Source organism: Tachysurus vachellii, chromosome 1 (genome assembly GCF_030014155.1).
Source record: "Tachysurus vachellii isolate PV-2020 chromosome 1, HZAU_Pvac_v1, whole genome shotgun sequence".
NCBI lineage: Eukaryota > Metazoa > Chordata > Actinopteri > Siluriformes > Bagridae > Tachysurus > Tachysurus vachellii.
This window is the reverse complement of record NC_083460.1, coordinates 10,931,869-10,947,678: the sequence shown is the minus strand read 5'-3', so window position 1 is coordinate 10,947,678 and position 15,810 is coordinate 10,931,869. Positions and strand designations below refer to the sequence as shown.

Sequence of the window (15,810 nt, the reverse complement as noted above, 5' to 3'; positions counted from 1 at the left end):
TGGACGGAGTGCCAACCCATCACAGGGCACACACACACACACTCTCATTCACTCACGCAATCACACACTACGGACAATTTTCCAGAGATGCCAATCAACCTACCATGCATGTCTTTGGACCGGGGGAGGAAACCGGAGTACCCGGAGGAAACCCCCGAGGCACGGGGAGAACATGCAAACTCCACACACACAAGGTGGAGGCGGGAATCGAACCCCGACCCTGGAGGTGTGAGGCGAACGTGCTAACCACTAAGCCACCGTGCCCCCATGAAGAAAATTAGCTTTTAAAAAATTAATGCATGTTCAGAATGTGATATTTATGGCTTTCGCACTGTGGCTTCTGTTGTTCATTCTAGACGCTAAGTTTATCTATGCTTGTAACACACCTCTTAATTCTCTTTCAGGTACATATCTGACCCACGAAGCAAAGGGCTCAGATGATGCCCAGGATGCTGACACAGCCATCATTAATGCAGAAGGTGGCCACTCTGGCATTGAGGACAAGAAAGAATACTTCATCTAAGCATCCCTCCTTCACGCATCTTTTCTTTCTTCCCTTGCTTCAGTTCCTTTCAGTCGGAGGAAATTTAAAATGACGAGTAAAAGAGTGAACAAAAATCAAAAATGTGAAACTGAAGAAAGCAGAAAAATGATCAGTTTCAGGCTGTTGAAACCAGGGAGTTTGCACTGACATCAGTATTCAACTGTATACACACAAACACACACATGTGAACCCACACACACTCACACACACACACACACACAAATATATGATCTCAGATTTATGCCTGTCCACAGACACTTCATATGCCTCCTAGTTTATATTGAACAAAGGCAATATGATGACTAGAACATATAACTCAAAGCAGATACATGTACAATTTAACACATACACATTTTTAACTTTCTATAGATTCAGTTTTATTTCCCACATCCACACATATGACATGCACACACATATACACACACAAACACACACACATACACAAACTCAATGCAATCATGCAAAACAGCTTCTGTGCTGTTACTGTATGGAACCCCAGAATAAATGTATAGATATATATAGATGATTATATAGCATTGTTTTTACTTGGGAGAACAGGTTCTGTGTGGTGTATATATACTCATGCTCTCTCTTTCCCTCACTCTTTTACCTCTTTTCCCTTTCTCTCCATCACTCTTTCTAACCTATATATGTTTTTCTTATTCTCTCTCTGTCTGCATTTCATTGTCTTATATTATATAATATAGTCTAAAAGCCTGCCTGGTTTTCTTACATGTGTGAAAATGCAAGTTAAAAAAATCAATATATGGGGAACAAAAAAGTTACCATGAAACTGTCAGTACTACAAATATTGGTATGATTTTTGTTTACCTCCCATTGAGTTTCTGGTGTAACTGTTGGTGGCAATATTCAGTGTCAGCTGTCATCCCAGGACTTATTATTATTATTATTATTATTATTATTATTATTATTATTATTATTATTATTATTATTATTATTAATCAGTGAAATAAAGACCCTTTTCTTGTTAGCCCAGTACTTGCATCCCATAAATATCTGTGAATTCCTGTCCTTTGATGACAGGTGAATGAGCTAAAGCAGGGTACTGCATGTGCAAACAAGCAAACAAAACAAAAGCAAGATGCTAGACTCTTCTGTCGACTGTACTTTCTCACTTTTTTTTCAACTATCTTTTTTTTTCTTTTTTTTTTGGCGGTCTCCCTATACAGTGTTCTAACCTAGTTTTAGTCTGCGTCTTATTATTAGTATTTTGTCTTATGTCATACTTTGACATACAAGATCTGATCACTCCAGTATTATTTTGCAGCTAGCATCATCAAGGCTAGAAATGTTGAAGTTGATTGTATGACAAATATCAAGCCGAGATATTAACCAAATTATGCATCTCACACATGGCCAAAGTTCACGTTGTAAGAGAAAGAGACAACATAATATGGGATTATCTGAAACTCAGTGCATTCATTGGGTTAGGTTCAAATTTATTTGTGAAGTGAATGACTTATAATGCCATAAAGGTCAAATTATTCCCACCTTCCTCTAAATAGAGCTTATTCTCTGTAGAGCTGATCCATCACAAAAAGAGGTTAAAGTTTATATAGACTCTACAAGTGTTGTCAGAGTCCAGTGTGAGAATACAGGACCATAACTCTTTGGAAATTTGTATTTAATGCTTTTTTAACACAACAGATCCAACTCTCAGGGCCTTGATAATAACTGATGAGTTGAACAAGGTGTGTTAAAATTGGATAAATTCCTTTAGAAATGCAAACTGATACCATGCCTCCACACCCAACGTTTCCCAAATTGGTGCTCAGGGACTTTACGTATTCAGTATTTTATGTGGGTTGGTTCAGGTATGTTGGGAGCTGCAAGAAAGCAAAAAGAATAAACTGTCTGTGGACCTGGGTTTGGGAAACACTGCTTTAGACTTATCATAGATCATATGTTTGCAGTTGCAACCTTTCACCACTAGATGGTGCATTATGTTAGACATCCACCTTCTCTTCATCTTTCCTCTTTCTCTCTGGTACAGGTAGCAGTATTTGCGATGCACCTTATGTTAATGGTGGATCATTGCAGAGATTTATTTCTAAATTATGTTTATCCATTTTTCTTTTTGTAGCTCTGTATACTATTAAGTGTAAATCGTTCTGTTTACTTTTTATTGTATGACTAGATGTCATAGATGTTATAGACATCTATATTAAGGTGTAGAATAGTATAGTTTCTGTGACTATTGTTTTAAAATCAGCCATTTTGTATAATTTTATGTAAATAGTGTTGCCTTGAACAGTCTTCTCCTTACTGCAGTTGTTAAGTGCGCACTCACATACACTGACCCACATAAAGGGTTTGAGAATTGTGTGCGTTCACTTTCCTATGTAATATGTTCATAAGTGTCATCTCCAACAGGCAAAGAAAACACAACATGTTGTTTTCCACAAACATTGTTAATTTGACTGTCTATGTTAGCGCTGTTTTGGAATGAGAAGTCTTCCTTTTCAATAAATATTCATATGTCATGGAGATTTTCCCACTGTTTATGCTTGCTTGCTTAGTCTTCTATCTGAACACAACATATAAATGGGACCCACCATATATCACAGAGAGGGCTATGTATGAAAATTAATTTTGTGTGTTTGAGTTATTTTGACTCCAAAATGAGAAAAACAAATGCACCAGTAAATTCAGTTAAAATAATTGCCCAATTATTTCAGCATACAGGTACTATAACTAAACCATTAAACTAAACTACTTTAGAGCTATTTAATCTATCTAGTTATAGCACTCTATTAAATAGTTTTAATCAGTAGGACTGGTATATCAATGGTATATCATTGGTTGTTTAACAGTTAATTCTCTAAATACTGTTTCTAAGTCTCATAAATGGTTTGGTTCTGTTTGGAACCCTTTGTGATATGGAACGATTTTATGGTCTTGCATGATTTTATATATATATATATGTGTGCGTGTGTGTGTGTGGCACTATGTCAATGTTACTACTAATATATACTAATATATCAATGTTCAACTATACTATCAATGTTACCATTATGTGAAAAGATATTTGAGTGTATGGGCTAAAGTAGATTTTTTATTTTATTTTATTTTTTCAGGATAGAGAAAATAAAAGGCAGAAACTTTATTTTTGATTTTTTTTCTTGTCCCCATTAAAAAGCTATGGCTTTTAGCAACATCCCTTGGTCTAATTGAAATAACATTAACATATATTAATATTAATTAGTGTAAATAAATAAAACATAAACCAGTGTATAAATATGGCCCTGGCCAGTAGTTCTACAGACTAGATCCAGATCCAGATCCAGATCTAGTCTTCTATCCCCTCTATGTAGCTGTCGTTCGTATTCCAGCTTTGACATTGAAAACTAACAAAGGACGAGAGAGAGAGAGAGAGAGAGAGAGAGAGAGAGAGAGAGAGAGAGAGAGAGACATAGAGAGAGAGAGAGAGAGAGAGAGAGAGAGAGAGAGAGAGAGAGATAGAGAGAGAGAGAGAGAGAGAGAGAGAGAGAGAGAGAGAGAGTGAGAGAGAGAGAGAGAGAGAGAGAGAGAGAGAGAGAGAGAGAGAGAGAGAGAGTATGTATGTGTGTGAGACATAGAGAGAAAGAGAGAGAGAGAGAGAGAGAGAGGGAGAGAGAGAGGGAGAGAGAGAGAGAGAGAGAGTATGTGTGTGTGAGACATAGAGAGAGAGAGAGAGAGAGAGAGAGAGAGAGAGAGAGAGAGAGAGGGAGAGAGAGAGACAGACTACAGTACCACGCGCTGCCGCTAGACTAAATGGCGTTGTTGCCCTCCAAATTAAATTGAGAATTGCAATTGCAAAAGTGTGTGTGTGTGTGTGTGTGTGTGTGTGTGTGTGTGTGTGTGTGTGTGTGTGTGTGTGTGTGTGTGTGTTCTTTTTCGAGGACTTGTCTCGTTACTGATGGAGTGAATGAAACCAAAAGCGACAGAGCTACAGTAGACTGCACGCACATGCGCACGCGCGCGCGCACATACAATGTGACGGGGAGCCGCACGCTGAACTGGAGGGACATGTGCAGGGAGACGCTTTGTGTTGTCACTAATTAAATGATCGCAGATCGGAGAGTGTTAACCTGAGAGAGATGAATTGAGGGTTTTCTTTAGCAACGGTGGGACGGACGGGTTTCTACCGGCGCGCCTCACAGCCATGGCATGGTTATGCATCTTAACTTTGGCCGTCAGTGTTCACGTGAACAAAGGTAAAGGCTCGCAGTCGTGTTGTCTGTCAAAGCCGAAATTTTAGCTGCCATGAAATGAACTCATGCAACCTGACAGTGTTTAGATTACGCAAAAATATTTAATTCTCTCTCTCTCTCTCTCTCTCTCTCTCTCTCTCTCTCTCTCTCTCTCCATATATTTGTGTCAGGATTTTTATGTATTAGTCGTGTGTGTTATGTGTATTTTCAATAACTGTAGTAGTCAGCTTTCAGTTACTGCCAGTTATATTTGGACTAATGGGCCTAATCAGTGTTATCCCAGACATATTGTGTACGTAATGTGTGTGTGTGTGCATCTCAGAACATAGACAATGTGTGTATGTGTGTGTATCTCAGAACATAGACTGTGTGTGTATGTGTGTGCATCTCAGAACATAGACTGTGTGTGCATCTCGGAACATAACAGTAGACTGTGTGTGCATCTCAGATCATAGACTATGTGTGTGCATCTACAATATAGACTATGCGTGTGTGTGTGTGCATCTACAACATGGAATATGTGTGTGTGCATTTCAGAACATATAACTATAACTTGGTACCCACAGTAGACTTTAAAATAAATAATATATACATATATATATAACATACATTTGGTTTGGTAAATGGTAAGTACCAATCCCCTTTGTGTGTGTGTGTGTGTGTGTGTGTGTGTGTGTGTGTGTGTGAGTGTGTGTGCGCGTGCGTGTGTCCGTCGGGACCGGTGCGGACAGACCTGCTAGTCTACACGCCGACTGGCTCGTTCCCGTGAGCAAATTAACACCCACAGTGTTCGGTTAACTTTACACAGGCCTGGCAACATTATTCTATTATAATGTAACGCACAGCAATGATCGTGACATTCCGATCATCCTCAAGCTCGCGCCTTTCTGTTTCTACACGCACTTGGCCCACACCCCACTCCCCCGGTACGATATAACATGTAATATAACGTGCGGAATGTACAGCATTGTTGGTTGAATTTACGGCGCCAGCGCGCAGAATTTCACACGTGTAGATTTCCCACGTTAACCCCCGATTGGAAAGTCACGCGCATTTAACAAGGGCGCTTGGAATAAAGGACGACTGCGTTTTCTCCACCCAACAAGTGCCGCGCGCCTTTGTTGAGGCTCTCACTCCTCTCTACTCCTGCCTCTTTAGCGCAAGATATTCTAATATATATAACTGAAGAAGACATGATTTCAGCCATGATCTCTGGGTTATACCTAGGGATCATTTCGTTGACACTTTAATATGTACTACATAAAGGTGATATTTATAATTGCGCAACACTGACTGTAGCTCATCTGTTGCTAGGCACAATTCATCCATAGCAGAACAGCCACAAGTTAAAGTCACTAAGTTCTTAAATGGCCAATGAACCAGTGATGCATGTTTACATGCATTTACAGTGACCATATTAAGCAATATTTTAAGTGTGAATATCCTATTATGCTTATAGAAAGAATGTTCTGTGTTTCTGACACATTTAGCAGGCTACATCTGGCACGTTGCTGTGCAATGCCCTGATTTACAACAGCAGGCCAGGAAAATGCCTGCAAACATCTCACCACTAGCATAGTAAAATAGCTCTGTATTACTGTTTGCATGTAAAATCTGAGAGAATGAGAGACAATAATTAATAAAGGATTTTTTTGGTAATAGTTAATAGTGGTGGAAACAAATGAGGATACTGAGAGAACAAGTGAGACAAAGAGACAGAGACATGACAGTGAGGCACATGTGTAATTATGGAAGGATAAAAGGATGGAGAGATGAGTCGGGTGGGAGGTTTAAACCTGTCAGATATATATATGATACGAAGGAACAGGAGGATAGGAGGAAGTATGGAGTTGAAATTATGTTTTCTTTTCATTAGTTTGTTGCTGTTCTTTCATAAACCTTAACACACTTTGCACTGGTCTGGATCAACATCTCACAGATTACACTGCTGTTTTTTTCTTCTAAGAAAAATATTTGTTAAAGTCTTTTTTTAGCAAATGCAAGACACCCTACTGATATTTTAATGAATGTATGATTATTTAAAGTTTAGAATTGTGGAGTTTAAATATTTTCAGTTGGGTTAGAGTTTGTGTAAGAATTGCATATATTAAAATAGGAGATTTTCAACAGATTTCAGTTTTTGGACATAGCATAGATTATTTGTGACACAAATACACTCACTGTCTGATTTATAAGGAGCACCTGCTCTACCATGCAGTTTGACTAATCAGCCAATCATGTGGCTGATTATCATGCAGATACAGGTTAAGAGCTTCAGATAATGTTCAAATAAAACATCAGAATGAAGCAAAATTGTGATCGCTATGTGATGTGCTTTTTAACACAGCATGGATACTGGTACCAGATGGACTGGTCTGAGTATTTATGAACTGCTGATCTTGTGGGTACTTTTAGAACTCATATAGTCACTTTTTACAACTGTGGTGAGCAGAAAAGCATCACAGCATACACACAGCATTTAACCTTGTGGTGGATGGGCTACTACAACAACAAGTGTCTCAGTGTCTTGTCTTTGGCTGAAAGCTTTTGATGAGGTCTTCTGCTGTTGCAGACCATCCACCTCAAGGATAATTCACTCAGTAAGTAACTTCAGTGAGAGTCAACAATTTCAAAGGCAGATGGCTGGCCAGGAAGAGGAAGCAGACAAATGGACAAAAGGATGGCCATGGTATTCTGTGATGAGTGGAGATCTGTGACAAAGGCAATAGATACATGTGACCATGATTGTGCTGTAGGTAGACGGAGAGGATTTCCTGCAGGCCACATTTGAAGAACTTTGGCATGGGCCCTACATTAGGAGATGAACTGTTGAATGTCTTGGTGCATGTGGGACCATCAGTACTTGCCCTGGAAGAGTTAGTATTTTTCATGGAGTTGACCAGGCACATAATACATTTCTGTGGGCACCATGTGGAAGTTTTCATCGTTGGCCCCTGCAAAGCATGACTGTGGAAGAATGCATATCGTCGCTGTCGGGCGGAAACCTCGTATGTCCAAATTTGGTCAATTTCATATTTTTTCACATATCAATGCTATTGGTTAGTCCCCACGTGGGTCTGTTATTTTTACAAGTTATTAAACAATCTAAAGTCTTGAAAATAGCTTGAGCGCAAATCTCATAACTCCATTGGACACTTCAACTGTCCACCTCTTCCTCACTCCGCGGGAGAGCTTCGCAGCATATTTCTCCTCAAGAAGAGTCGCAACGAATCAACACGTCTTCTGAGGTAAATGTCTTCAAAACACTGGGCTCAAAGAAAAAAAATCTTGACCCCTGCTAGTTCTGGTGCTCGTCTGAGCACAGGAATTTAGCGCAAGACAATCCACTGCGACGCGGACTAAACCCTGTGCACTGCAGATAAGATTTGCGTTTTTTTTCATTTCCTGAAAAATAACGGTTTTGGAGATACGAGGATTCCGCCCAACAGCGACGATATAAAAGAATACAGATGTTTTTCTGACTTGATATACTCAAAGTATTTGAGGTCAGTGAAAAATGTGAATAGATGAACAACATCCTGCAGTGGTGCCATTCATTCAGTGCCAACATGACTACAGGGAGCTCCCAGTTACTCATGTTGTATTTACATTTGTTATATTGAGACAACTTGTGGGAGAAGAAGGACACTGTGTAGAGCATAGGATCTCTCAAAACCTCTGTGAGAGTTTTTGTGGAACTCACATTTTTCACACTTTACGTAGATCTGATTCTTGACTAACCTGGATAGCACCTTTTTGACATGGGTGGCATGTGTCTCCTTCTCTGAGGAATAGATTAGAATATTGTTGAAATGACCTATGACAAATTTTCTCATACTGTATGTTGCTGCATATGCTGTAAGAGGTAAATTATCAGGCATTGGAATGCTGCAGGAGATGAAGTTAGCACATATTCCATGTATAGTATTTTAAAGTGGTCAGAGGTAGTGCTGATGACCATTTATCTATCATCCATGTCAGGCCCAGGTTTGTGAACTTGAGTTTTTAGTTAGGTGTGAATGTACCACTGTTTCAGAGCCTGTGCATGGATTTTGAGAGGGTATTGTAGCGGCTAAAGGGGTAGCTGAAGCTTCTTGTCAAGGGTGTCATTGATTAAGTTAGAATCAATCAGTGCTACAAAGTAACAGACATTTTTTGAGTGTGTGATCTGCTCTGGTAGCAATAAATTGGGTGAGATGTGGAGTACAGTATATCATTGTTCTGCTGTAGAATCTTGGCTCTTGGTCTAAAGAAGTGATTTGACCTGACCCAAGTTGTACAGTATTAGCTCAGTGGTGTGGATCTCTTGTACGAGATTGTCTTATCCTGTGTTCTTGCTTTATTACTGAATATGAGATCAACACAATGGATACGTTGATGAGCGAGCTGACAGTGGCTTGAGAGCTTGACTTGAGAGCTGGTTTATTCTTGATTCCTTCTTGACCTAAGTGTAGAGCAAAATTGGAGCATGAAGCCCCCTGTATCCTGCAATATTGACTGCGTTTTTTTTTTTCTGGTGTTGAGCAAGGTAGCAGACAAGGAGGGTGCTGCTAAGGAAGCTAGTGTTTTTGTGAGGAACTGTGCATTGAGTATGGCTGCTGTTTTTGCTCTCCAACAAGGCAGCCCTTTGGCACTAACCCCTGATGCCACTACAAGTTACAAGCTGCATCCCTTGTGTGTTGAAGTACGGTGTTCTGTCAGGGGGCGATATGGACATAGATGCATGTAAAAAGCTTTATGGATTAAGCTTGAAAACAGATCCAAAATGTGAAACAAAAACAATTTCTCCAACAATAGCAACACTTCCCAACATTAGCCTATGGAATCCCCCGTCTTTCTCACTGTGTCACGTCATCCATAATGGACAGAGTTAATGTTAGTAAGTTAATGTTAACATCATTAATGTTTTGGTGATTGAGGAAGGATGCAAGTACAGGTGCTTGGTGTGTATTTTATTGAAGGACATTGCTGTTTGGTATTCAGCCCATTTGAGTGAAAATTTAATGTGCAGAAAGTTGACATTCAATGTATAGAAAGAGCTGCAGAGAAGATGCAGAAAGTCTTTTGCAAGCTTCTTTTCCATGTGACTGGGTTTCAAGTGCAAATAGGCTATTTTGGCCATTTGTGTGTACAGTTAATGATAACCTGGCTTAACCATTGTTATGGTAGTGCTTTAAGCCATTCACCACTTGTTACACAACACGTAATAACAATTATTATGTATTTATAGCAGATGGCTACATGACTGAACAATTACATTACACTGATTTAAATTGAATCAATTTAAACCTAAGCTGAATTAAAAAAAAAAAATAGTGAAGCTGTGTTTCTTTTCCACCAAGAGTGTAATATTATTTCCTTGTATACTTTCACATAGTTACTTTTATGTATAATATTTGATCTTCAGCCCCAGAAAAAATGTGTCCAAAAAGCTGATTTTAACACAGTAAAGTACATCTCTGTCTTTACATGTTTAATCCCTTTTCAAGTTCCCACTAGGTTTTTAGTTAAAAAGCCACTGGTGATGTTAATCATTTTGCATAAAAAACACAATACAAAACTAAAACAAGACTGAAATCCTGGTGAAAATGTGCCTCCACTTTCCAGTACCAATTGCTAACAACATTCAGTTGCTTTCACTTTTTATAGTTTTTGCCTGTTCTTACACAACCACACACAGCAAGGAGATGTTTTTGTGGTAGGACAGTATTGAACTATATATTTTTGTTTAGTTTTATGTTTATTCATTATTATAAAGTAGCTGAAGAAATGTGTGACAGCATTTGAAGATCCCCATGATGGGAGTGTACCATACGTATAGCATAAATTTAACATCCTTTTATAATGTATATACTCAGGAAAGAACATTTTCCACAAATGTTATAGCTTAATGTACTATAGGTAGAGTATGTACTGTATTAAGGGTTTGAAAGTATGTCTTAATGGTGCCCTGTTATGGTCTGGCATCCCATCTAGGTGTTTTTCCCACTATGTGCCCAACGTACACAGAATTGGTTCTGGAGCCACCATGACTACGATAAATGAAGTCAGGCACCGATGTTAGGTGACAAGGCCTGGGCATTTCAAATCAGAGTTGAGGTCTATCTAATTGTATAGCATCGTTCCTGTTTCCCCAGTAATGCCAACACTCCTCTACCAGTGTTCTTGCAGGAATATGTGGTTTGACTGCTGTAATACACACATTCTATCTCTTTGGGAAATAATTGTGACTTCATGAATCAAAAAATATGTATTTCAGTGCAGAAAATGATCACCCTAAAACAAGAAAATCATTATTCCTGTATTTGCATGTGAGAATCTTTGCACATAACTGTTTTTTCCATCCCACTATTATTGGCTCATACTATAATTTGTTTGCACATGGTATTTCTCAATGAGAGTAGTTCATTCTATTTCCCAAAATAAAACAAATGAATAAGAAAAATGTTATGTGTATAGCATTGGTTCTTAAAGCTAAGTAGCCCCAGCCATCCAGACTCATAGCATAGCATATAGCATATACAGTATCTCACAGGAGTGAGTACACCCCTCACATTTCTGTAAATATTTTATTATATCTTTTCAGGTGACAACACTGAAGAAATTACACTTTGCTACAATGTGCAGTCGTGAGTGTACAGCTTGTATAACAGTCTAAATTTGCTGTCCCCTCAAAATAACTCAACACACAGCTATCAATGTCTAAACTGCTGGCCATAAAAGTAAGTACACCTCTAAGTAAAAATCTCCAATTTGGACCCAATTGGACATTTTCTCTCCTAAGTGTCATGTGACTCGTTAGTGTTACAAGGTCTCAGGTGTGAATGGGGAGCAGGTGTGTCAAATTTGGTGTTATCGCTCTCACTCTCTTATACTGGTCACTGGAAGTTCAACATGGCACTTCATGGCAAAGAACTCTCTGAGGAACTGAAAAAAAGAATACATAAAGATGGCATAGGCAATAAGGAGATTGCCAAGACCCTGAAACTGAGCTGCAGTATGGTGGACAAGACCATACAGTGGTTTAACAGGACAGGTTCCACTCAGAACAGGCCACGCCATGGTCGACCAAAGAAGTTGAGTGCACGTGGTCAGCGTCATATCCAGAGGTTGAGTTTGGGAAATAGACGTATAAATGCTGCCAGCATTGCTGCAGAGGTTGAAGGGGTGGGGGGGTCAGTCTGTCAGTGCTCAGATCATACGCCGCACACTGCTTCAAATTGGTCCGCATGGCTGTCGTCTCAGAATGAAGCCTCTTCTAAAGATGATGCACAAGAAAGCCTGCAAACAGTTTGATGAAGACAAACAGACTAAGGACATGGATTACTGGAACCATGTCCTGTGGACTGATGAGACCAAGATAAACTTACTTGGTTCAGATGGTGTCAAGCATGAGTGGCGGCAATCAGGTGAGGAGCACAAAGACAAGCGTGTCTTGCCTACAGTCAAGCATGGTGGTGGGAGTGGCTGCATTAATGCTGCCAGAACTGGGGAGCTACAGTTCATTGAGGAAACCATGAATGCCAACATGTACTGTGACATACTGAAACAGAGCATGATCCCCTCCCTTCAGAGACTGGGCCACAGGGAAGTATTCCAACATGATAACGATCCCAAACACACCTCCAAGAGGACCACTGCCTTGCTAAAGAAGCTGAGTGTAAAGGTGATGGACTGGCTAAGCATGTCTCCAGATCTAAACCCTATTGAGTATCTGTGGGGCATCCTCAAACGGAATGTGGAGGAGCGCAAGGTATCTAACATCCACAAGGTCCGTGATGTCGTCATGGAGGAGTGGAGGAGGACTCCAGGGGCAACCTGTGATGCAATGGTGAACTCCATGCCCAAGAGGGTTAAGGCATGGCCACACAAAATATTGACACTTTGGGCCCAATTTGGACATTTTCACTTAGATATTAATGGCTGTGTGTTGAATTATTTAAGGGGACAGCAAATTTACACTCACTACTTTACTACGTTAGCAAAGTGTAATTTCTTCAGTGTTGTCGCATGAAAAGATATAATAAAATATTTGCAAAAATGTGAGGGGTGTACTCACTTCTGTGAGATACTGTATGTCTGTATGGCTTATTTTACTGCTCTGTAACACACTTCACAATTTATGTACCAATTCCTTCATCGCTGCTTTTTCAGTTTTTCAGGTAAATAGTTTTTTTTTTATTATTGGAAGAAATAATATAGACTGATTATGCAACTGGATGATGTCAAACTTTTACTGTATATGTTCAGTTTGATGTTGTGAGCTGAACGAACAGATCAGAAAAAAAAAATACTGAATTCTTAACTCATTTTGTTTTAAAGATATCTGTTTCTATAGCAACGGTAAGCAGATATTTTGTCTAAACATGAGAGGGAGAGAGATGGGGAAAAGTAGGGGAGCGCGGCAGGGACGGTTGCCATAGCAATGTAGCAGAGAAGCTGGAATGGGTGGAATCATACAGAAATGTAGGACTCGTTTAAAGTGGGGTAGCATGAGGTAAAAGGAGCTGTGGAAAAGGTGGGGGTGCTGATATACCATACATTTACAGAATCAGGCTGTTATTAAAGCCTCAAACAGGTCACATTCCATTTTATACTACAATGATTACTGATTATTTGCTTTCCACCATGGTCCTAACGATCTGTTTTCAAAGCATCTTGGTTCTACTTTTATATCTATTATCTTTTAGATGTAATGGATTTAATAGCATTGCTTGGTAATTGTAGGTTATTTCTTTGTGCTGAGTTTAGTGTCTTACAAGATACACCTTTCAAAGCAGATTTTGATCTGGCCAGGTAAGGTGTTATGGTTGCAATGAATTATTAGGTTGGATCTTGAATGAGTGTTAAGATACTTTGTATACTTGATAAAGGTTGATACAAGTTTAATACTTTCTACAAAAGCCAATACTTTACCAATCTAAAACAATCTTCAACACTTATTGTTAGAAAACCTTAATGGCACCGATTCAAGGCTGTATTATCATGTAGTGTAGTATTGATTGGAATGAGTGTGAAACAATAGGGTTGTTTTCCACTAGATATGTACCTTAAAAGCTACATTTAAATTTCCTTTTGAAGACCTGTCTATTTATGTATGCACCTCTCTGTATCTATGTATGTGTTGGTTACTTCTACCTCACTGCAGATCTTATTATTGTTAATTTGCCTTATTTGCATTGAGATCTCTAAAAGAATGTTACCTTAGGAACCTCCCTGTTTAGTGTGAACCATAATTAATGTCCACTTTCTTAAAGAGCACACACACACACACACACACACACACAGATATTAGATTTGCAAAGGCTGCAGTGCTGTTTGAAAAAGTAGATGTGTGTGTGCGTGCCTGTGCGTGCTTGCGTGCATGCGTGTGTGTGAGAGAGAGAGAGAGAGAGAGAGAGAGAGAGAGAGGTGGGGGTGATGGAAAATACTGAGAGAAAATGGGGAAAGAAGATGGGAGCAAGAAAGAAGGGGAAGTGAAAGTGAGGGAGTGAGAGAAATGGGGTATGAGGGAAATAGAGAGGTGTATGATAATGAGAGATACTGTATGAGTTGCTTCTTCCTTAATGTGCCTTTTGTGTTTTTAGCCCTGACTCTCTGCCTCTCGTGATCCCTCTTTTTAGTTACCATGGCAATGGCATGGTTCCTCTCTTCCTTTCTCTGTCTCAGCTTGCTTTCTCGTTCACTCGTTTCTGTGTTACCATGGTGATAGCTCTCTGCTATGCTACCTGCTTGCTCCTTCTTTGTGCTGGGATGAATGTTTTTGTGTCCACACCTCTATCTGAAGAGGCTGTCTGATTGCATCTGTGTATGCCTTTCTGTCTATCTCTCTATCTCTGCATCCATCTCTTTCTATCTCTTTTTTTATACCTTCATATCTCTGGTTTTGTCAGTTTGTCTGCAGAGAGACACAACATTCACAATTTCACAAATTAATTTATGAACATTTAAGAACAATTGCGAATGGAATACAGTACAATTACAGAACATATGTTAATTCAGCTTCTGTTAATAACAGACTTTTTTTTGTTGCAACATTTCTAACAATGTTCATCTAAGATTAAAAATTCACACAGTTCCTCAACAATAAACTTGGGAACAGCATTTTAATCACTGAACAAGATTTTGAAAGGACAGATAAAATGCAGCATCACAGCATTTCCATTTCTGGTACAGACAGTGTTGAAAACAATGTTTGAGCCTTAGAATGATGTGCATAATAATAAATTGCAAGAATTCATGATTAAGGCTTACCAATCCTTGATAGGACTCATATGCTGGGACAGTCAGTGTGTCTGATCATTAGCTAATGTTAGCTGACTTACACTCACAACCATTTAGGTAGCTGTGTTTCTCTTTGGTATCTTGTACAAAAGTTTGTTTTATCTTTAGTATGTTGTACAATATGATGTTGTTTATATCAAAGCTGGTTGCTAAATAAAAATTATTCTTATACCAGCATTTCATTAGTTGTGATAAACTCTTAGAAAAGTGTCTTTGATGGTTCTTTAGGGTCATCTGTGTATTGTTGTATAGCTTATCTAGGTTCCTATATGTAAATCAGAGTTAATGTATTCAGTGATAGAGACTTTTGTACATCTCTTTGGATAAAGGCGTCTGCCAAATGCTGTAAATGTAAATGTGTTCTAATTTTGAACGTTTCTATAGCGAAACATTCTGTTCTTGGGTTCAACAATTTGAGGTTAAGATTTCGCAACTTTTAAGGGTTTTTTCAGACGGTTAACCAAAGAACTCTTAGGGATTGTGTGTTTTATCGTTTTTTCTGTATTTTTGAACATGCATACAGTAATTGTTGGCTGCATTGTTGCATCTGCTTTGCTACCATTCTGCTATCCCAGCATTCAGATAGATAGTTTCTGCCTTTTTTTTTTTGTCTGGCAACCATTCAGAACCAAATTTGTTGACATATAATGGGTAAGTATGCCAGTGAAGATGGAAATTAAATAAAAAGTATCTATCGACCAAATCTAGGTGCTTCATGGCGCTTTTGAATCTGTGATCTGGGTAAGTTAAATTTGTGAACACCAAAGC

At 38.9% G+C, this 15,810-nt stretch overlaps 2 protein-coding genes across 2 annotated transcripts in view; both read left to right on the top strand.

The window, feature by feature from the left end:
* The window catches only part of cadm3 (cell adhesion molecule 3), a 99,082-nt gene extending 96,030 nt beyond the window's left edge, over window positions 1-3,052 (top strand). The window contains exon 10 of the mRNA XM_060872033.1: window positions 405-3,052. Coding sequence (XP_060728016.1) covers window positions 405-523 — 119 coding nt within the window. The 3' untranslated portion in view covers window positions 524-3,052. The remainder of the gene's footprint in view (window positions 1-404) is intronic.
* Window positions 3,053-4,590: 1,538 nt separating this feature from the next.
* kirrel1b (kirre like nephrin family adhesion molecule 1b) overlaps window positions 4,591-15,810 on the top strand; it is a 40,192-nt gene continuing 28,972 nt past the window's right edge. The window contains exon 1 of the mRNA XM_060896714.1: window positions 4,591-4,761. Coding sequence (XP_060752697.1) covers window positions 4,710-4,761 — 52 coding nt within the window. The 5' untranslated portion in view covers window positions 4,591-4,709. The remainder of the gene's footprint in view (window positions 4,762-15,810) is intronic.